Raw genomic sequence first — 23,597 nt, 5'->3', positions numbered from 1 at the left:
ATGCATAAACCAATACAGCAGAGCATGATGCATTTAACCAGACTTACACCTTCCTTTTTATTCCCCAATTTTTTTTCCTAGAGCATCTTGTCTAAAACCCTCACAAATGTAAGTTTTCTTTGATTATATGGGTCATTTAAACAGGTATCTCTCATTAACTTTAATTACACTTAGGCATATAAATTGGCCACATACTAATTGGAGAACACATTTATTTTCTTAGGCAGATTTCAGACATTCTAAACATATATTTACTCTGCCTGCACCTAGTTAGTACAGAAATCCAGAGGTATTTTATTTTCACAAATTATAAAACAATTAAAGTTTTCTAGAGCAAGTTATACAATAAAATAGAAACCACATTTTGATAACCTCACAAGTCCATAATCTAACAGATCTAACATGACATATGCTATATTTGTATTGAAGAATATGAATGGAAAAGCAAATTTAATATATTAGTCACAGCAAAAATAGAATTGAAAGGATTTAATTGCTCTATGACTTCACATTAGCATATTCATTCCTTTGGGAGTCTTTAGTTTCTGTGGTTTATATACATATATTTTTTCCTGTTACAGTTGAATTTGCCATTTGTTAAAGACCTCTGTGTGCTGAGAACTTGAGAACCAGTGACCAAAATCAAGGCAGGTTAGGTAACCCGAGAAGATGCAATATGTGGTTTGGCATGCTGTGATGCAATGCAGTGATAGTCCACTTACAAAGGGAAGCAAGACAGTTATGGACTACCGACTGCATAATGACAAAGCATCACAAGAAGCTAGGAGATCCTGCCCATTGTAGTAGTGGAACCATTTCTTAAGGGAGAATGTTTATTATATCAAGCAGACACAATAATTCACATACCCTTTATAAAGTTGCTTGAAAAAAGTAAAATAACTTCTTTAGTCTGCTGCCCGTGTAATCTCCCAATGCCTTTATACAGTACCTAGAACCCTATTGCTGACCTATAATACTAAGAGGTGGAAAAAACATTCATTATAAAGGGAACCAAACACTGCTCTGTGCTAACATACTCTGGTAAAGCAACAGTAACAGGCTTTCTTTCTCTTTGAGAGGGGAAATTTGGCTTTGCACCATGCCTCAGTTATACCATTAAGAGTAAATTTCTAAGAGCCTGCTTGCTGGCTTTTTAACCCCAGAAACCAGACTACAGTAGTTTTATAATACTAGAGGTAAATGTGTTCTGTGCTAACTACTTTTCTATAGGGTTCCATCTTTGGGTCCCAAAGAAGCAAATGAAGTGATCAAGCCAGTTTGTTACAAAGCTTGATATTGTCCTTGCTGATTACTGAGACAGTTTGCTGTCACTGCAAAGGTAAAAGAACTAGAAATACCTTAAAATGGTAGACAAGAAAGCAAAATACAAGGACCTCTGGACATTCAACACAATTATTGAATGGTCTCCAACAATGTTCCGTCTAATTTTTTCCATCCATGTGTGGAATAAATTTTACCATGTGCACAGAGGCATGTGTGATTTCGCACCACCAGTAGAATCACATACTGCCACCTATGGGCACTCTGCTAATCAACTAGGTATCTCCTAAATTTCTTCTGGGTATCTGCCCAAGTGCCTAGCTTACAAGGAACACCAGTCTCTGACTCTCTACACTTTGCTGTTTATGACAACTCTATCCCCTGCCTCCTCATCTCCTCACTAGAGTTTCACTGTATACCTAGCTTCTCTTCTCCCACCCCCCACCTGTTTCCCTTGTCTTTGATTTTTTTTCTTTCGATTTCGCTGATCCCCTCCCTACTAATCTCACCCCAAATACAAATAAACTATGGAACTATGACTCTAGCATCACAATAAAAATACTCACACCAATGAATCTGAGAGTCAGCTGACTCAGGCTCACATTACAGAGCGAAAATTAGTAATGTAGACATTTCCACTCTGGCTGCAGTTCAGGCTCTATAACCTTCTCTCCTAGCTGGGTCTCTCAGTCCGAGTTCCATTCCAAGTGAATTGCTTAAAGCTGTAGCATGACTCTAGCAAGCACAACACAGTTGACCTGGGCTCTGAGGCTATGTCTACTCTGCCTCTTTTTTGTGGAAGAGGCAATGAAAATGAAGCGCTCATACGCAACTTTTTCGCACTTGATTTGCATAATCTCTTCCGATGCTTTTTGCACAAGAGGTTTTTGCGCAAAAACAAGCAGTGTAGACGGGTCCATTTTGCAGGAAAAAAAACCCTTTTGCGCAAGATCCTTATGCTTCAAAAAAGGAGGTATAGTGATCTTGCGCAAAAGGGGCAGAGTTGCACAAAACGGACGCGTCTACACTACTTGTTTTTGTGCAAAAAACTCTTGTGCAAAAAGCATTGGAAGAGATTATGCAAACGAAGCATGAGAAATTGCTTATGAGCACTTCATTTGCATTTTCTCTTCCACAAAAAAGAATCAGTGTAGACATAACCTTTAGAGAGAGGCTGCTGGGCTGTTGGGTGGTGGTTTTTTGTTTTTGCAATATAGACATTCTTGAATGTGACACTTTCTACCATCACATTTTTCACTCTGATTATGTGGTCTATTCCTTCTCCCACCCTGTGTTTGTCTTGCCTCTATAGACTCATATTTAGTTTCTGCTTCAAAGGGCTTATAATCTGTTTTCTGTTCTGTATTTGTACAGCACCTAGCACTGGGGTCCTGGTCTGTCACTAAGGCTCCTAAGCCCCGTGGAAATACTTGTAATAAATGTAACAATATAACACTAGTAAACCATAACAAAAGCTTAGATTTCAATGGCTGCTTGTAATTCTGTGTTTCCAGGTGCCTTTCTTATCCCCTACATCCTCTTCCTAATCATTGCTGGAATGCCCTTGTTTTACATGGAGTTAGCACTGGGACAGTACAACCGGGAAGGAGCTGCTACAGTGTGGAAAATCTGTCCAGTTTTCAAAGGTAAGTGCCAGCTCCCCCCTTGGTTTGAGGAGGATGTTAAAGTTTCCCTACAAGTCTGATAGATTACGTAAAAGTTGACGGCCTATTCGATAAATGTTGTATCACGCAAGCAAGATACTAACAAAATTCAACAGGCCTTTATTTAACAAAGGTGAAACCTCTTTACAAAGCTGCTGCTGCTCCCCTCTGTAGCTCTCACTCAGCCCTGGCTCATCTCCTCCCTCCTTCCTATTTCCTGTGCTTCCAGACTCCCAACAGCCAGTGCTCCCAAGTCTAATAATTACAAGCATCATCTAAAACACCACAATAAGCTCACAGTCTGAAGTCTTCTTGCGATCCCAGAACAAGCACAACATGGGAAGAAGCAGAACACAAGAGAAGAGTATAGTTTAGATTCCTTGTTCATTGTAGTTTTTGTCTCTTTGTTGAACCTTTCATCAAGCATGCTAATTAAAGCCATATAGTGTGGCTGTAGTTTCTTGTGATGTTAAACTCCCAGATTCAAATGCCAGCGGGATCCATGAACCTTGTCACACTTCTAAAGAAAATAAATTGGGTTTTCCACTCAGTTTATTCTGAGGTTTTCTTTTTGAAGCCCTTAAGGAAAAAATGTTACTGGTTTGGCCAGAGGATGAAAACTCTAAGAGCACCAACTAATGACCATGGCCCAAATCCTCAGAAGGTATCTTGGTTTCTAACTCCCAATGAAGTTAGGTGCTTAAATAGTTTACCCTACTGTTGCGTTGCATGCTGTATACAAGGTGCTTTCATTTTCTCTGTCAAACAGGTTGCTGTGTTCCAGTAGCATCTTGCATGGATGTGTAGATACTTGTGCGGGTGTTGAGAGGTATCGCTCAGTGCATCAGAAAATGTGATGTGCTTCCAGTATAAAATGCTTTCTAAGAACCCATCAGAAAAGTGCCAACTGGCAATGATTTTTGGATAGCGACCATCCCATACATGATCCAGACTCCCTAAGTGAACGGTTCTGCAATTCAGAGCAGTGTGAAATGACTGAAAAGTAACCCAAACCCAAATCTGACCAGGTTTCTTAGTTTTCTTAGAAGCATAAAATCCAGACAATGTTTGTAAAAAGAGTGAAGAGTGATGAGATTGCCAGTGTGAAGCTCCTCTTGGCTGAACTGGAGCTTGACTGTGGGTTATCTTGAGCTAATTTCATACTTGTATTGAACTCGTAGCATTTTCCTTTTTGTGAGGGTTAGAACTCAAAACTAGGAGAAAACTAATTTTACTGCATTCTGTTTTGAGAGCTTGCTTTCAGTCACTCCCAAAACTCATAGTGAAGTTGAAGATGAACAGACAAGCATAGATGGACATCTAATTAAAAGTATGCATGAAACCTTTCAAAATGGTCCGATGCCTCTTGGGGCCTGAAGCACGCCTGTCTCTGCCATGGTCTCCCTTGGGGAATCATAGAATCCTAGCACTGGAAGAGACCTCAGGAGGCCACCAAGTACAGCCCCCTGCCCAAGGCAGGACCAATCTCAACTAAATCAACCCAGCCAGGGCTCTGTCAAGCCAAGACTTAAAAACCTCCCCTCCACCTCTCTAGGTAACCTCCCTAGGTAATCCATTCCAGTGCTTCACCACCCTCCTAGTGAAATAGTTTTTCCTAATATCCAACCTAGACCTCCCCCACCGTAACTTGAAACAATTTTCCTTTTTCTGCCATCTGTCACTACTGTGAACCGCCTTTCTCTTTCCTCTTTGGAACCTCCCTTCAGGAAGTTGAAGGCTGCTATCAAATCCCCCCTCACTCTTCTCTTCTGCAGACTAAACAAACCCAAATCCCTCAGGCTCTCCTCATAGGTCATGTGCTCCAGCCCCCTAATCATTTTGGTTGCCCTTTGTTGGACCCTCTCCAATGTGTCCACATTCGTTTTGTAGTGGGGGGGGGGGGGGGCTCAGAACTGGATGTGGCCTCACCAGTGCTGAATAAAGGGGAATAATCACTTCTCTAGATCTGCTGGCAATGCTCCTCCTAATGCAACCAAATATGCCATTAGCCTTTTTGGCTACAAGGGCACACTGTTGACTCATATCCAGTGGATGAGAAGGTGTAATCCCCAGGTCCTTTTCTGCAGAACTGCTATTTAGCCAGTCGGTCCCCAGCCTGTAACAATGCTTGGGATTCTTCCATCCCAAGTGCAGGACTCTGCACTTGTCCTTGTTGACAAGGACAGATTTCTTTTGGCTCAATCCTCTAATCTGTCTAGGTCACTCTGGACCCCATCCCTGCCCTCCAGCATATCTACCTCTCCTCCTAGCTTAGTGTCATCTGCAAACTTGGTGAGGGTGCAATCCATCCCCTCATCCAGGTCATTAATAAAGTTGTTGAACAAAACCGGTCCTAGAACCGATCCTTGGGGTACTCCACTAGAAACCGACCGCCAACCTAACATCGAGTCGTAGATCACTACCCATTGGGCCTAAGACTGTAGCCAGCTTTCTATCCATCTTATAGTCCATTTATCCAATCCATACTCCCTTAACTTGCTGTCAAGAAAATTGTGGGAGACCGTATCAAAAGCTTTGCTAAAGTCAAGGTATATCATATCCAATGACTTTCCCATATTCACAGAGCCAGTTACGTCATCATAGAAGCTAATCAGATTGGTCAGGCACGATTTGCCCTTTGTGAATCCATGTTGACTATTCCTGATCACTTTCCCCTCTTCCAAGTACTTCAAAATGGATTCCTTGAGGATCCCCTCCATGATTTTTTCGGGGACTGAGGAAAGGCTAGCTGGTCTGTAGTTCCCTGAATTATCTTTCTTCCCTTTTTTAAAGATGGACAGTACATTTGCCTTTTCCAATCACCCAGGACTCTCCCGATCTCCTCGAGTTTTCAAAGATAATAGCCAGAGGCTCTGCAATGACATATGCCAACTCCCTTAGAACTCTCGGCTGCAATAAATCTGGACCCATGAATTTGTGTATGTCTAGCTTTTCTAAATAGTTCCTAACCTGTTCTTTCCCCACCAAGGGCTGCCCACCTCCTTCCCATACAGTGTTGCCCAGTGCATTTGTCTGGGAGCTGACCTTGTCTGTGAAGACAGAGGAAAAGAAAGCATTGAGTACTTCAGCTTTTTCCACATCTGTCACTAGGTTACCTCCCTCATCCCAGTAAGCGCCCCACACACTCTCTGATCACCCTCTTATTGTTAACATGCTTATAGAAACCTTTCTTGTTACCCTTCACATCCCTTGCTAGCTGCAATTCCAGTTGCACTTTCGGTTTCCTGATAACTCTCTCCTGCATTTTCGAGCAATATATTTATACTCCTCTCTAGTTATCTATCCAAGTTTCCACTTCTTGTAAGCTTCCTTTTTGTGTTTAAGCTCACCAAGGATTTCCTTGGTAAGCCAATCTGGTCACCTACCATATTTGCTTTTCTTGCTGTGTATCAGGATGGATTCTTCCTGTGCCTCCAATAAGGCTTCTTTAAAATAGTGCCAGCTCTTCTGGACTCCTTTCCCCTTCATGTAAACATCTCAGGGAATCCCGCCCATCCATTCTCTGAGGGAGTCAAAGTCTGCTTTTCTGAAGTCCAGGATGTGTATTTTGCTACTCTCCTTTCTTCCTTTGGTCAGAATCCTGAAATCTATCATCTCATAATCACTGGTGCCCAGGTTGTCACCCGTCTCTACTTCCCCTACTTGTTTGTTCCTGTTTGTGAGCAGCAAGTCAAGCTGCACATGGTCCCTAGCCAGTTCCTTCAGTACTTGTACCAAGAAGTTATTCCCAATATTCTCCAAAAACTTCCTGGATTGTCTGTACTGCTGTATTGGTCTCCCAACAGAGTCCACTTACTCTGGACCCCTGGAGCTTCCACTGCCAGAGGGAGTAATGCAAGCCTGTTCTCCAGACCAGAGCGACTTTCAGGCAGCATAAAACAGAAGGGTTTATTCAGCTTTGAATGCAGCAAAGGATCTCTCAGCGCTATAGGCCTGGCCTCCCTTAGCCCAGCATGTCTGAGTCTCCCCTGCACTCAGGAGGGCTCTGCCTGCTCTCTCACTGTCCAGTCCAGAAACCCCCATCTTCCAGTTGAGCCTCCAATATCCCCTACAGCAGTCCCTTCCTGCCCATTGTCTTCTGTCCAGGTAAACAGGGTTACCTGGGCCCCCCTCGTCTCTGCCTCTCCTCTCCTCCATCCTTTGTTCTCCCCAGTCTGTAATCAGCTGGTCAGGTCACCGAGGTCTTCTGTCTGCAGCCCATTGTCCTCCAGCTGGCAGGAACTGGCTGGGCCATCCAAGCTGGGTGTCTCAGTCACCAGTCTCTGGGGTCTCCAGTTCTGTGCTGTTCCTTGTAACAACAAACTTTCTCCCTGCTCTCCTTGTTAAATCTGTAACATCCAGGGACACTGAATGCCTCCCTTCTGCATGCAAATCCTTTTAATCTCCCACTGCTCCCCCACTTCATCACATCAGTACAATACAAAGGACATCGAATATTGCATTAGAAAAGAATAAGAAATGTTCTATTTTAAATTCCAGCAAAGTTCCAACCACCGCTTCTGATAAGATGCATAAATATTATAGTACTTTTTTAAATACAGCAGGGTTCTTTGGACATATCTCTGGGTTAACTCACATCCATCCCTGAAATGAAATGTACACAGTCTGCCCTCAAATTTATAATAGTTTCTCTCAATGAAAAAGCAATATAGTACTAATTTTAGCTATGAATAATACTTCAATGAAAGCTAAGACTCTAATATTAATGAAATGTTCCCAGAAGGCAGGAGATCAAAAATGTATATTGTAACCTTTACAGCATAGCCCATTTGCATCACAAGACTTTTCAGGGTTTATATTACCAGCTTGGGTGGGACAAAGTTAAATACATAAAAGGCCATGTCCAGAAACAGTGGAGCAAATCCCTGCCTACATATTGTCAGTGGAGTTACACCATATCTGAGTTTGGTCTAGTGCCTTCGAACTTACATTTTCTCTCCAGAATTGTGGATACAGCATATGTGGGAGCTTGAGGGGGGAGGGGGCAGAGCTTAAAGAAATCTCCCCATTTCAGTGCAGTATGCAGTCTTTATAGTGGGTATGTACCTGCTAGCATACATCATCTAAAGTGGTTCACTACCAGCAAGCAGAAGCCATCCAGGCCCCATGATCTTTTAGACCATTTCAGATTTGTTTTCACTACTTTTTGCTAAAAGTTTAGAGATAAACATATTTAATTAATTGTATAGGAATCACTCTCCTGACGAACATAGGCATTCTTGACTCAATTCACTCCTTACATGAATTTAAAACCTCTTTCTATTATATAATGGAACGATATTATTATAACAGTTTCACAGCCTAGCTCCATAAATCCCTGGTACTCAATCTACTGCAACCTGTGTCGTCTTTGGTTTATCAAGGTGCCTAAAAACCTGGTGGCATGTGACTGTTAGGAAGAATTTCATGCCATTATTACACATTTCGGAACTGACAAAAAGTATAAATGAAGGCTTATACTTAGGTGTCGAGATACCACAGTGACACTGGTAGTGTGAGACTATTCAGTCTTCACCTATTTAGATTACCCAAATGTCTTAAATGTAGCATTTGGTAAACACTACTACCCATAGAAGAAACGGATGCATTGGCTGAAACAAAGTGAGCTTTTTTGCACAAGTCTGGGAACAAACCTCCAGTCTGACCTGCTGTTAGTACCAGATTGCCCTCTTAGAATATGTGGCAGTGATGAGTTGTTTGCAAAAGTCTGTTTTCATGCTGAGAACAAATGCTCACTGAAGACCGTCTGCACTGAACCTCCAGACGTACCTCAGAGTATTGCAAAAGGAAACCCAGATCTGCAGGGGTAAATAGGGGAAGTGCAGGGTAGAGTTCACCCCAGGCTAAAGGGCTCGTACAAGACCATGCATACTATTTGAAGATTCTTGGTTAAGTTCTGCCTCAGTTACACTTTGCAAACTCTCTGAAGTAAATACAGAAACATGGGGGTTAAATTCACCATGGCTTAAAGGGCCAGCCGAATGCCCTCATTTGGGACTCCAAAATCTCCACAACTCTTGCATAATCTGGAATGAAGTTTTCATGGCAATGGGGATACACAGGGAGAGGAAATTTAAAGTCTCTAGTGGTCCCAATATTGTTTGCACATTGGGATGGACAGCAGCCACTACTGAAGCCCAAAGATGGGAACAGCAGCTGTAGGGGTACTTTACTTCAGCCCTGTACTCTGGCCTTAACTTTATGTGGAGTCAGGTGGATTAAACTAAACTTAAATGTTTGGTGAAATGAATGGGTCTATGAAATACAGGGCTTACAGCTCTCTGCATTGTGTGAGTTTCCCTAAGAATATAGAATGTGGACTCTAGCAGAGCTGTCTCACAGCTGAATTTTGTCCTTTAGTGGCAAAATATCTAGTTTCCAGCAAAGACAACTGCTTTCATGGAATCATTATTTGAAATTTAAATGGTCAGTTTTTGTGTCTAGCTTCTAGGCAAGAAAAAAGCCTGGTTTCACTTTCAGACAATACTGTTGAAATATTGTTGTATGTGAAATGCAGTGTATAATCTAGTTTTCCTTTGTCTTTAGGTGTAGGCTATGCAGTGATACTCATAGCTCTTTACGTGGGTTTCTACTACAACGTTATCATAGCTTGGTCTCTGTATTATCTGTTTTCATCATTCACATTTGAGCTTCCCTGGACAAACTGCGGCAACAGCTGGAATAGCCCAAACTGTACAGATCCCAAACTCTTCAACGCCTCAGTGCTTGGCAATGGCACCAAGTACTCCAAGTACAAACTCACCCCTGCTGCTGAATTTTATGAGTAAGTGTCGATTCACCTTTGCTGTTCCTTGCAAGTTCCAGTTTAGTTAAGGTGTTTGTTCGTATTTCTCTAAAAGCGTCTCTTTGAGCGCACATGGCCTAGGGGACAGGACCCTAGACCAGAAGTCAGGAGACGTGAGTTATACACCTGGCTGTACCGCGGGTATGAATGTGACTTTAGGCAAGTCACACGTTCCCTCTATGCTGCAGTTTCCACTTATCCAAGAAAGCTATTCGATTGGTTAGATACAATGCACTCTTGACAAATCCATGTTGACTGTTACTTCTCACCTTATTACTCTCTAGGTGTTTTCAAATGGATTATTTATTTGCTTCATTATCTTTCAGGGTACTGAAATTAAGCTAACTGGTCTGTAATTCCCTGGATTGTCCTTATTCCCCTTGTTATAGATTAGCACTATGTTTGCCCTTTTTCTTGCCCTCTAGAATCTCTCCTGTCTTCTGAGTATTTGAAGTCTATCACTAATGGCTCAAATATCTCCTCTCTCAACTCATTGAATATTTTAGGGTGCATTTCTTCAGGTCCTGGTGACTTTAAGATATCTGATTTGTCTAAATAATTTTTGTGTGTGTTCATTCCCTATTTTAGCCTCAGGTTAAACCTCATTTTCACTGTGTCAGACACCAATTGCTGCTAAATATTTTGCTGAAAAAAACACCCAAAAAAGGGCATATAGAATTTCTGCCATTTTAACATTTCCAGTTATTTTCCTGGAGTAATGGGCCTACCCTATCTTGGTCTTCCTCTTGCTTCTAACATACTTGTAGAATATTTTTTGTTACCTTTTTTGGTCCCTAATTAGTTTAATCTCATTTTGTTCCTTGGCCATCCTAATGTTGCCATTACATACTTGTGGTGCGCATATGCTTAGCAACAAAGCTGGTTTAAACAATTAACTGAAGATCTGGAATCCCTACTATCATGTGACTGGCAGAGCTGTCTATATACATCTTACTCTTCGCTCCTCTGAGCCTAGGACATTCCAGTGGTTGCTCTAGTCCAGCACCAGTGAGATGGTAGAATGGCTGCAGGGGAAGAGAAAAAGTTCTATTTTAACGGGTGCAAGTTCCAGGGCCTGAAGGCACCATGACATAACTGAAGCAATGTTCATTAACCTGAGAATATAGTTTGGTGGGGGTAAGCTCACAGAGTTAATTGGTTTGCACAGAAACACGAGGGCTGGGTCTAGACTGGCGGACGCTTTTGCGCAAAATCTTGCCGCCTGTCTACACTGGCCGCGAGTATTTGCGCAAGAATGCTGACTTTGTAATGTACAAAATCAGTGGTTCTTGCACAAATATTCTGACGCTCCCGCTCAGGGATAAGCCCTCTTGCGCAAGTATTCTTGCGCAAGAGGGACAGTGTAGACAGCCACGTTAATTTCTTGCGCAAGAAAGCCTGATGGCTAAAATGGCCATCTGAGCTTTCTTGCGCAAGGGAGCGTCTACACTGGCATGGATGCTTTTGCGCAAAGGCACATGCCAGTATAGAAGCTCTCTTGCACAAATACTTCTAACAGAAAAACTTTTCCGGTAAAAGTATTTGCGCAAAATCATTCCAGTCTAGATGCAGCCAAGCTGTGATTTTCCAGCAATACAAGTTAGTAGATAATTTTGGTTGAACTGTGCATTTATTTCTACTTAATACCACATTTCCTTAGACAAATTCTGGTTCCAATCCTCCAGTCTCCACCTAGGCAAAATTCCCATTGACGTCAATGGGATCTTTGCCTGAACGTGTTCTATGGGAATGGGACTTCTGTAGTACCTCATTAGAGATGGTTGAAATAAATAATAACTTATTTGTACATTTAAAAATCAGGCAAGATAAGTTATGTAATCTGCTTCTTTTATTCTTCCTATGACATGCCAGTAGCAGAGTGGTATGGCTCACAGCTTATGCTGTTCTGCTGGGAATAATAAGTCATGAGGGAAATTCAGCTAGGAATAAAACGTCAGCGCCACATGACTTTGGAGACACGTATAACTCTTTCCTTATCCTTTGGTTTGGAAATCAAACCGCCATTTTAATTTTGTTGAAATAAGTCATAAAAGTTACCACTTAAAGTGTCTCACTGGAAAAATATTATTCCTAAACCATGCTTTCCAGTAAACTTCTTTATTCAAAACATTTAATTTGAATGTAGACATAAAGGTGTCTTTGTTCTCTCAGTTCTTGCTTCTTGGAAGATTTTGTTTCCAAACTGTCAGCAGTGCATTGAATTATAACTGCTTTCTCAGGATGGTAATCCTTTCCTCCTGTGTAGTAATAAAACATGTTTTATGAGCAAATTTCCATGCCTCATTCAGTGGAGGAAATTCAGTGAAGTTTTGCAACTAAATATATACAAGTTTGCCCAGATATGAGTAATTAATTGTAAAAGGCTATGTAAGTAACCACATGGAAGTTCAAACAAGCTTGAATCAACACAGTCCACATTTATAATACTTAAGAGCTTAAGTTTATGATGTGTGAACAAACAATGTGCTGCAGAAAACTAACTCCTCAGGTGAGAATGGAATCACAATTGATATGACTTAAGCTATTAACTGTGCAGTTAGCGAAATAAAAAGTTGAGTTGTAATTCCCAATAGGAAGTTCCATAACAGATCAGACTAGGGGGATGCATAGTGCAGTATATACTGTCTTTTGCCAGAGGCCAGTACTAGATGCTTCAGAGGAAGGTGCAGCAAATACCAGGGTAAACAAGTTATGGAGTAAACTCTGCGCATTGGGAAGAGTTTTTTCCAAACCTCCATAATTCAGTAACTTATATAAGTCCCTTAAGTTTGAGGGCTTATCGCTTTAATTTTTGTATCCTCATAATTAACAGTAGATGTTTCATATATACGTACATACATCCCCTTTTCTTTATAATCCTTTTGAATTTTTCTCTGCAATTTTTTGGTCCTGCGGGTGCCTCTTTTTGAGTATGCATTGTTTAAAGTTGTCTTGCCTTGCTTTGTTGACTAACCACCCTTTCAATAAAACAGAATAAGGCATCTTGCTTAATATTGTTTCAAGAGGAAAAGTGTCAGCAGTTCTGGCCATAAATAAAATGACACAAAGCCAAAATAATCTCACAAAAAAAAAACAACAGTGCTTAACTTGTGCCAGGACCTCTAGGTTTGCCAGTTCATAGCCCTGGGTTTGTCGTGTCAATTGTGAAAGTAAAAAAACTGCTTGAGTCCCAGCATATATATATATATATATATATATATATATATATATATATATATATATATATATATATATATATATATATATATATATATATAATCTCCCTCCCTCCCTCCCTGTGAAATGTTCTGTTGAATATGTTCCATGAGAAGAAAAATCCTACCTCATGTTAAGCTAAAGAGTCAGCAGCTGTCAGCAACTGTTATACCCTGTTTAGCCGGTAACAAGACTGACCTAGTTCATAAGTGCATTCGGCATTGTTCATTTTTGATTCTCTCAAAGAGTTTTCCCGAACTCATGTTACAGCCAGATCCTAAATACAATCTGATGGGAGCTAGGAAATAGAGAGGGTCATGATGATTTTTCTGGCTCTCATACCTCTTTGGAATGGTCTCTGAAAAGGAGGGATTTCAATATGTTTCTGACAAAGGTTATGGCTGGGTAACTGTGGAGACTTTTTCCTTCAGAGAGACTCATGCAAACAATGTGCTTGGTTCTAGCTTTTTGTGCCTGTCCCGTGTCTTCCAAATCCACTGAATGCAATGAAAAGCTTCCCATTGACTTCAGTGGATTTTTGATCAGGCCTCGTATTGAATTGTTTATCCAGTGCATCTCACTGTCTTCTGTCACTCGAAGGGCAAGTTGCCTCAGGCTTATTAGCTATTCAGAAATATTTTAGCAAATTGTTTGTTTGATTAGTGTGCAAGCATTCGTGGTACAAATACTTGTTGAAATTTAAAATCACTTTCCCTCAAATACTGTCATGCACAACTGGGTATTTGTTTTCCACAACAATTCACATCAGTAAAATTTGTTTGATGCGTACTCACAGCAAGGGGAACATAAATGAAAGGTGAGCACAAAGCAAACAATGTCATTTAAACGTGCATTCATCATGCATGTTCATAGAGCTGGTCAACTATGACAATTTCCTATCTGAAGGGTTCATGAGCCTTAGGAAACCCAATCTGAATTTAGAATGTATAGGAAAACCTGAAACCAGGGGTTACATCAGTGCTAGTTTTAAGTTTCTAGAGGAACTCTAAGCAATGGTATATTGCAAAGAGTTAACAGCAGTAGATGACACGTGTCTGGCACCCACTATACTCATTTTCCATTAACTTCTGGGAGCAATCCAAAGTGTTAATTTTCAGGAATAAAGCCTGATGTGGTTTGGTGAGAGTATCTTTCTGAGTGACTGCTTCTTATTCCACAAAGGATTACAACAGCTGCATCACATGAGGGCAGTGGACTGGACTCAATGACCTCCTGGGTCCCTTCCAGTCCTAGTATTCTATGATTCTGTGATCAGCTCTAGAGCTCCTGTTGATTTTTCCTATGTTTGAAATTGAGAACTTTAGGCAGAACCTCTCTATGTGGCCTTTCCTCAGTTTAGCTTTACAGCAAACTTTAGCCATAACATGAGGAGGATGTGTGTGTTCATGTCCTCATCATACATCCCATACATTTGGGCCCTACAATGAGCTCTATCCTACCCAATCCTTGGACTTGAATGCAGCCTCATGGAAATCACAGGATCTCCATATAGATGTAGGTTTGAGCTCATTGCAGGATTTGGATTTTGGTTAAGGATCTGCCTGGTAAGAGTTTACAAAACTCTTAGGGTACGTCTAGACTACATGCCTCTGTCGCCAGAGGCATGTAGATGAGGCTGCCAGGCATAGGAAAATGAAGCGGCGATTTAAATAATCACAGCTTCATTTAAATTTACATGGCTGCCGCACTGAGCCGATCAGCTGTTTGTCGGCTCAGCACGGTAGTCTGGACGCGCGGGTTTCAACATCAAAGGCATTTGTCGACCACCCAGGTATACCTCATCCCAGGAGGCATACCTGGGTGGTCGACAAATGCCTTTGATGTCGACACCCGCGCGTCCAGACAACTGCGCTGAGCCGACAAACAGCTGATCAGCTGTTTGTCGGCTCAGCGCAGCAGCCATGTAAATTTAAATGAAGCGGCGATTATTTAAATCGCCGCTTCATTTTCCTATTTTCATTTTCATTTTCCTGGCAACAGAGGCATGTAGTCTAGACGTACCCTTAGTCAAGGAATACTCCATTAGCAGCCAGAAATGCTACATACTTGGGAGCACATGAAGCTTCCTGAGATTCTCTTGCTGGTTTGCTTCTTATTTCTAAAGAACTTGTACATAAGCTTGCATGCCTCACTTGTTGTATCTGCTATTCATTAGAGCAGCAAGGGGTTAAATCAAGGTGTTCTATTTTTATTAGAAAGCCTCAAGAGAGTTGGTGTTTGAATCAGATTTAACAAGCAGGTGCTTCACAGTGCAGTGTAAACTTTAATGTGCCTAAGCACTGTACACATAACAAGGGAGTATTAATAATTAAATGGCAACACGAAGTAGAGCACAAGCTTCAGTGGTTTGGGATTAATATTCTCTGTGAAAAGTTAAATCCCAAGGAGGCCATTTATCAGATCAGGATTAACAGTCATCAGATCTAATATCATTTCATTTAGATCAACCAGAAGTTTATAATATACCAGCCTCGGATAAATTACCTGTGTCTTTGTAGGTACTTCATAGTAAACACAGTGCATTACATGTTCAAGGAAAGCAGCACCAATAATTATATTAAAATTGTGACCACAACCTGATGAATACATTTAAGTGATTCTTCCAATTGCAGGAATAAGCATATTTTAAATTGAATAATAAGTGTAATTAAGAGGGAACACTATTTTCTGTAGTTTACATACAGCAGTGGTTCTCAGCCTGTGGCCCAGTCCACACATACGTGCAGCCCATGTGACATCCTGAATGCCAAGAGAGTGTGTGTGCACGCAGCCCACATAACATAGAAGAGCTACTCACAGCAGGTAAATAGGTTGAGAACCTTTCAGCAGGGAGGGGGAAAGGGTCAGGTCTTTACCCCCTCAGTTGGGGGTCTTATCCACAGCCAGACTCTTCTCCTGTGGATTGTTCTGACCCCAGGGCTGCAAACTGCCTTCCTCTCTTCAGCCATCCTCTCCTTCCCTCTCCCTCCTGCTTGGCTGTGGGAGTCCCCTTCTAAGCAGATCATCCATTTGGCATGTGTTCTACAGCTGCAGAAGGGCGGGCCCCTATTAATCCAGCGCTGTTCCTTCATTCCCTTAGTCTCTGTGTGGGATCTGCCATCTGCATCACAATGGCAAAACCAGCTGTTTAATTGAATCTGCAATTCTCATTGGACAGGGGCTGGAACCCCACCCTCCATTTTAATATACTCAAGGCAACTTGCTTGCACAGTAAATGCAGTTATTGGCATAACACAGCATTGTGAATGTCTCAATAGGAGGTACTCACACAAATAGGCTACTGAGGATCTCGCCACATGCTTTGGTCTGAAAGCTTTAGTTTTTATTTTGTCTCGTGGAATCCTAGTATCCTAGGGCTGGAAGAGACCTCAGGAGATCATCGAGTCCAGCCCCCTGCCTAACCCTCAGGTTAGGGTTAAAAATATTTGAATTGACAATATCGTGACTTTCACATCTGGATATGAAGTGTTCTTTCTTTTTCTCTGGTTACCTTTTTGAGCTTTGACACTTCAACTGTTCAAAAAAGGACTCCTGTGTAAAATACCTCACAATGGGGATATGATGGACCAAGATCAGAGGTGAACTAATATAAATAACTATGGGTACGTCTACACATAGTGATAATGTCAAGTTAAACTATGAAACTTCACCTGCATCAAATGCATAGCTGAAGTCAAAACAGCTTAATTTGGCTTTTGGCTACACAGCAGGGAGACGAAGGGGGATCCCTTTTCCTTCAGCTTCCCTTACTCCTGGGCTACGTCTACACTGGCATGATTTTCCGAAAATGCTTTTAACGGAAAACTTTTAAAAGCATTTTCGGAAAAGCACGTCTAGATTGGCAGGATGCTTTTCCCCAAAAGCACTTTTTGCGGAAAAGCGTCAGTGGCCAATCTAGATGCACTTTTCCACAAAAAAGCCCCGATTGCCATTTTCGCGATCGGGGCTTTTTTGCGGAAAACAGTACTATGCTGTCTACACTGGCCCTTATGTGCAAAAGTCTTTCAGAAAAAGACTTTTGCCCGAACGGGAGCAGCATAGTTTTTCCGGAAAAGCACTGATGATTTTACATGAGATCGTCAGTGCTTTTCCGGAAATTCAAGTGGCCAGTGTAGACAGCTGGCAAGTTTTTCTGGGAAAGCTGCTGATTTTCTGGAAAAACTTGCCAGTCTAGAGACAGCCCTGGTGAAATGAGGGAGAGGAATAATGGCTGGATCAAGGGTTATGATGTAGAAGGGGATTTTGGCTCGGAGAGGAAGTTTAGGTTGGGGAGGGAGCTCTGGATTGGATAGGGGGTTGGAGTGTGGGAGGAGTCAGGGTGCAGGCTCCAGCTGGATGGCACTTACTTCAAGCAGCTCTGAGCTGCAGTCTGTGGTGAAGTGGGGCTAAGACAGGCTCCCTGCCTACCCTGCCCCCGTATTGCTCCCAGAATCTTCCACTCCATCTCTGTGGTCCCTTAACAAGAGCCAAGTGGCTCTGCCCCGCGGCTCCCATTGGCCACAGTTGCCAGCAGTGGAGTTGTTGCCTGAGGTGGGAGCAGTGCATGGAGGTCCCCCCCGCCACCTTCTGTACCCCACCGAAGGGCTGCAGGGGGGGACACTTCCAGGAGTGATCTAGGGCAAGGACTAGCAGAGTCAGCCATAGCACTGCTGCATCAACAAACTTTGGGCAGGGTAGGGCACGGCAGAGGAACTGCCTATGGGGAGAGCTACTTTCCAGACCCGAAAAGCCAAACCTGTACTTCTTCCAAAATAACAGTAAAAGGTCAAACATAAAATCTGCCAGAACGAGACTGCAAAGTCTCTGATAGTAACATCCTTCAGCCTCAGAGGGGTAGCCATGTTAGTCTGTATCTGCAAAAGCAGCGAGGAGTCCTGTGGCACCTTATAGACTAACAGAAGAATTGGAGCATAAGCTTTCGTGGGCAAAGACCCACCTGATAAAAGCTTATGCATCTGACGAAGTGGGTCTTTGCCCACGAAAGCTTATGCTCCAATACTTTTGTTAGTCTATAAGGTGCCACAGGACTCCTCGCCGCTTTTGCAGATCCTTCAGCCTGAAGCTTTTGTGGGCACAACCCACTTCTTCAGATGACCACAGGATGGAACAGAGCAGAAAAGGCTTCGTGTACTCCCCTGCCCCCAAGCCTTAATTGTCCTGGGGTCAGGGGAGTGCATGAAGCCTCCTCCCACCCCGCCAGCAGCATGTGGTGCTTTGAAGCTCCAGGAGCTGCTCGCAGGGCAGGGGGGAAGAGCAGAGGAGGCTATGCGTGCTCCTTTGCTCCCAGGCCAATCAGGGTCTGGGGGCGGGGGAGCTGTGCAAAGCTTCCTTCGCCCTGCCCGTGGGCTCTTGGGAAATGCTGTGCAGAGCCCAGGATCAGCTGTGGACTCCCCAGCTGACCCCACGCTCCATGGCTGCCCATTTGAAACACGTGGATCAGCTGTGCAGCGGCTGCCTTTTTGAAACGCCGCCTTGGGGTTTCAAAGCGCAGTGCCGCACAGGCTGCCATTTTGAAGTTCCCCTTTTTCCCACCCCCTTTGGCTGTCTCAATCTCATAGAGGCAGCAAGGGGGGGGCAGGAAAATCGACTAGTCTTTAACATCCCTAAGGTCCACTCCCCTGGCTGTATCTATCCCTGTTCTGTGACTTTGCTTCCTCTGGAGAGGATCTAGTTAACTTAAAAGTGAAAAAGCCTGTCTGACCAAATAGCAGAACTTTGATCCTGTAAAAGAGGCATTCAAATGATAATGAAGCCATTTACCAGGCATTTGCCAACCCCAGGTATACACTGTCAGTTCACAGGACTTTCGTTTAAAATTTGCTTTAAAAATATTTCATTAGTGTGTTGCTGAAGATTATAAAATCACATCTCTAAAAAACTGTGGTTGATTTAAAACAGAAAAAAATAACTTTTTTGTTAGTTGAATATGCAAAACATTGACTAGCTTTAGATAAAACTAAATCCACCAGAGAAGCCACTAATGTTGTCATTTAGTTTTCATGTCTATGTGTAGCCCACAGGATAAGAAACACTAAATATTTACCTTTTTGTGTATTTGTTTTGGGTGTCTTTTCCCCTCTTGTGTCTAGACGTGGTGTACTGCATCTACATGAAAGCAGTGGAATCCATGACCTTGGCTCACCCCGATGGCAGCTCTCACTATGCCTCTTGGTGGTAGTAATTATTCTTTTCTTTAGTCTGTGGAAAGGAGTGAAGACTTCAGGAAAGGTAGAGCTAATATTGCCCTTATATCTCAGTATTGTTCTTTATACTTGTTTAGAAAGTGATTTTGTGTGTGTGAAGGGGGAAAGAAGAGAGATTGTAAGTCATTGTACCTTACAATACCACCAGGACCAAAGTTTTAGGTTAAATCTTTGTATATCTGTTTTTATAGAGTGGACATTTCAAATACAGTTCCTGTTTTATCTCTCTCAGCAGTTATGTCATCTTTGCTCAATTGATATCCAGTAATGCAAAATCTTTTAGTTTTTTACATTTAGTATCAATATTTAATGTAAGTTACGTATTTAGTATTGATAGAAAGCCCATTGAAGTCAATGGGTGAGTCTTTCCTTTGACTTTAGTTTGCTTTGGCGAAAGGTTAAAGATTGTCTCTTGTTTTCTGCTTATCCTGTTTAAAGCTTTCATTGTATTGTTTAAGGGCCCTTTGCTTTTATTAAACAAATATCCATTCTAATTTAAATGCTTTATCAGTTCCAAAGATGTTGGCAACTATTCTTTGAAGTACTTCAACATCTGAAATAAAACCATGGGATATTTACTTAAACACCATTTGGATATTTTGAAATAAGACCTGGAACCTTGATGAAACTCTATTAACTTGCTGAAAAGGAGTGTCTAGTTTTCAAACCTCAGAATATTTTTTACTTTGATAAATTAGCTGTCACCTGAACAGTTTTCATCAGTTAATGTTCACATCATGGTTTAACTTAAATGATGTGGTCCAATGCACTGCCTCTCTTTATTTGGCTTTTTAATTATAACATTAGGGTTAACCCATTATTTGTGCCATTTATATTCAGTGAATACTAGCATTTCTTTATTTTCACGTTGATATTTAACCTCCCTGATGGAAGTTTTCTTGGTAATTTATGATGGATGAATCAATCTCAGTGTATTGTTAACTTCCAGAAGTCCTAGCCCAGGAAGACATATGAGAAGTCTTGCTGTCTGTGGTTGCTATGTATATTTCTATGGTGTTTACAGCAAATATCTTTCTTGAATCTACTTATGCTTCTGGAAATCATTCAAACTGAGCTTGCTCAGTTTAATACAATCATTAATAACATAGTGATAGAAATGTAGCCGTGTTAGTCTGGGGTAGCTGAAGCAAAATGCAGGACAATGTAGCACTTTAAAGACTAACAAGATGGTTTATTAGATGATGAGCTTTCGTGGGCCAGACCCACTTCCTCAGATCAAATAGTGGAAGAAAATAGTCACAACCATATATACCAAAGGATACAATTAAAAAAATGAACACATATGAAAAGGACAAAATAACATAACATAGTCATTCCACTGCTGACGTATCTTACTTGCCTAACCCATATCATACTTTAGCTTTTCCTAGTCTGTGTGACTGTTACTAGCAATTCTTTTCTTCTAGGACAATGACCCTTATGATAAACAACCAAAATATCCTCCAGAGAACAGAAGAGATAAACGCAACAAAGGGACAGTTGTATTCTCCAACATGTTTATAAAACTTCCTGTTTGTGTAAAAGTAGATTATTTGACATTTGATGTCTGTTTGTCCCTGGCAGGTTGTGTGGATCACAGCCACTTTGCCTTACGTTGTATTATTTGTATTGTTAATCCATGGAATCACATTGCCTGGTGCATACAATGGAATAAATGCTTACCTTCACATAGATTTCAGAAGGTTAAAAGAAGCCACGGTAAGTTCTCTCTTCCATCTTCGCTTCCTATAACGAAATAATAGCCCTCACAGAACCTCCTAACGATTGTCTGAGTTAGAGATGGAAGCTGTCATTAAATTGTTAGTGTTCATTTTTAAAATGATGTATTTATATTTCTTGGAACATAAATATTATAGTAGTAACTCCAGGGTGCTCAGTTCCTGACTTTCTGCTAGTGGAGGAGAGCAGCAGGGAGCTGTATCAGGATGGAGCCACACAACTCTGGTCCCTAAGAAACTGTACAACTCTATCATGAGGTGATGCAAAGACAAGATGCATCAGCTGTTTGCAGATGGAGAGCCACTGCATGTTGGGAAAATAGTTGGTCAAATCTGGTTGTTTTCTGGGCCTTTACATTGAGCAGTTGCTAGTAGATAATAATGATCAGATGGGAATGAAGATATCCAAAATAGCACTTTCCAAAATAAGATTGCAGTGTAGACGTATCCTTAGAAGGAAGAGGAAGGAAGGCCAAGATACCTGTTGTGTTATTCGTTCTGCAGAATTCTTTCTGCAATCCCATGCTGTCTCGTTTGACATGTTGGTGCGCTTAATTCTTATTTCTGGGCCTCTGGGAGATTTGATGGCTGCCGAAGAACCAATTCAGGGTGTTTCTGCAAGAGCCTTTGAAGTACTAACATTTTTCCCTAGTGAAGAACAGCAACAAATAATAGTCACAAATAAATGGTGCAGTTCTATACAGGCAGTCCCCAGGTTACATCAATCCGACTTAAATCGGACCCCTAGTTACGAACGGGGGGGGGGAGGGCGCAGCTAGTGCGGGGTGCCGCCTTCCCTGCACCGGCTGGGCGCTTCCCCCCAGCAGACCAGGGAGATGCAGAGCTAGCGCCCCCCCCCCCCCAGCAGACCAGGGAGACGCGGAGCGGCTTTTCTCGCCACGGAGGATGCGGGTGGCGGGACCGCCGAGATGCACCGCGGTCCCGCCGCCCGCGTCCTCCACGGCGAGAAAAGCTGCTCCGCGTCTCCCTGGTCTGCTGGGGGGGGAGGCACAGCTAGTGCGCTCCCCCACCCCCCAGCAAACCAGGCTTTTCTCGCTGACGCCTGGGGTAGAGCACCTGGGGGGCTGCCGGGTTGACCCCACAGCACCGAGGTGCGGCGCTACTGGACCAACCCAGCAGCACCCCAACTGCTCTGCCCCAGGCGTCCCCAAGTCAGCCACTGCTGAAACTGACCAGCGGCTGACTACAGGAAGCCCGAGGCAGAGCTGCTCTGCCCTGGGCTTCCTGGAATCAGCTGCTGATCAGTTTCAGCAGCGGCTGACTTGGGGACACCTGGGGTAGAGCACCTGGGGGGCTGCCAGGTTGGTCCCACAGCGCCAAGGGTCGGCGCTACCAGACCAACCCAGCAGCACTCCAGCTGCCCTGCCCCAGGCGTGTCTGATTCAGCCGCTGCTGGTCAGTTTCAACAGCGGCTGAATCTGGACGCCTGGGACAGAGCAGCTGGGGCGCTGCCGGGTTGGTCCCCGCAGCGCCGCACCTCGGCGCTGCGGTGACCAACTCGGCAGCACCCCAGCTGCTCTACCCCAGGTGTCCCCAAGTCAGCCGCTGCTGAAACTAATCAGCGGCTGATTCCAGGAAGCCCGGGGCAAAGCAGCTCTGACTCGGGCTTCCGGTAGTCAGCCGCTGGTCAGCAGCAGCTGAATCGGGGACACCTGGGGTACAATATGTACCAGTTCCGACTTATGTACAAATTCAATTTAAGAACAAACTTACAATCCCTATCTTGTATGTAACCCGGGGACTGCCTGTAATATGCTTTGCCAAGCAATCAACAGCCTTTGTGTAAAAGGCATAAGGTTCCCTCGTACCAAAAATATACAGAGCTCACTACTGCAAAGTGTTCAGCTACTCTTGGGAGACTTCCATTGCCAAAACACCAGCACTATGCAGGATCAGACCCATCAAGAATACAGATAGAAATATTGCTTAGAAGAAATCTTAAAGGAATATAGGGCCCACATGAATTCCTTGCTGATAGTTCAGTAGCACAAAGCTTGATTCTGTTGGCTCCATTGCACAAAAAGCAAGCGATTCATTTAAAAATCTGTATAAATGTCAGCTGTACTTCTTTCCCACGAAAGGAACATCGGTGAGTGATTAATAAAATCAGAGTCATCAAGAATTCTAGGCCAGGAAGGAGGCATTTGCTCTTCTGAACGTCATAAGATGTTTCCTGAATACTACATCATGTCTGGGGATTCTCTTACTACTTCCCCTTCCTCTCTGTATTGTGCAGTAATATTGCAAGTTCAGACATGGATGAGAATGTGTAGAAACAAAAGTTATAATAATATAAACAGGAAGGAATCTTGAAGTGAAAGATGCAGCCTCTCAGAATTTTTTGTATTGGTACATACTTTGTGTGTACCAATTCAAATACTATAGGATACAGTGAAACTGGATCATGCCATGAGTCAGAAGTAACACTATTGAAATTAGTAAAAATAACATCAGTGTAAGTTGTGGAAGAAACTAGCTCCATTGTCTCTTTGTTGCATCCTGTTCGTTATTACAAGAAATATTTTGCATGGAACCTTGACTTTTTAGTGACTCCAGTTTTCTCCTGCTTGTTCCTTATCTCAGTCTGCACAGCAGTTAATGGAGATAACACAGGAATATTTCAATC

At 42.6% G+C, this 23,597-nt stretch overlaps 1 protein-coding gene across 1 annotated transcript in view; it reads left to right on the top strand.

Moving 5' to 3' along the window:
• Positions 1 to 23,597, top strand: part of SLC6A2 (solute carrier family 6 member 2) — a 113,616-nt gene that overhangs the window by 25,281 nt on the left and 64,738 nt on the right. The window contains exons 2-5 of the mRNA XM_014572550.4: positions 2,796 to 2,927; positions 9,513 to 9,750; positions 19,098 to 19,236; positions 20,796 to 20,930. Coding sequence (XP_014428036.3) covers positions 2,796 to 2,927; positions 9,513 to 9,750; positions 19,098 to 19,236; positions 20,796 to 20,930 — 644 coding nt within the window. The remainder of the gene's footprint in view (positions 1 to 2,795; positions 2,928 to 9,512; positions 9,751 to 19,097; positions 19,237 to 20,795; positions 20,931 to 23,597) is intronic.

Source organism: Pelodiscus sinensis, chromosome 12, assembly GCF_052426305.1.
Source record: "Pelodiscus sinensis isolate ZL-2025 chromosome 12, ASM5242630v1, whole genome shotgun sequence".
In the NCBI taxonomy this organism is placed as follows: domain Eukaryota; kingdom Metazoa; phylum Chordata; order Testudines; family Trionychidae; genus Pelodiscus; species Pelodiscus sinensis.
This window is presented reverse-complemented; position numbering and strand designations above follow the sequence as displayed.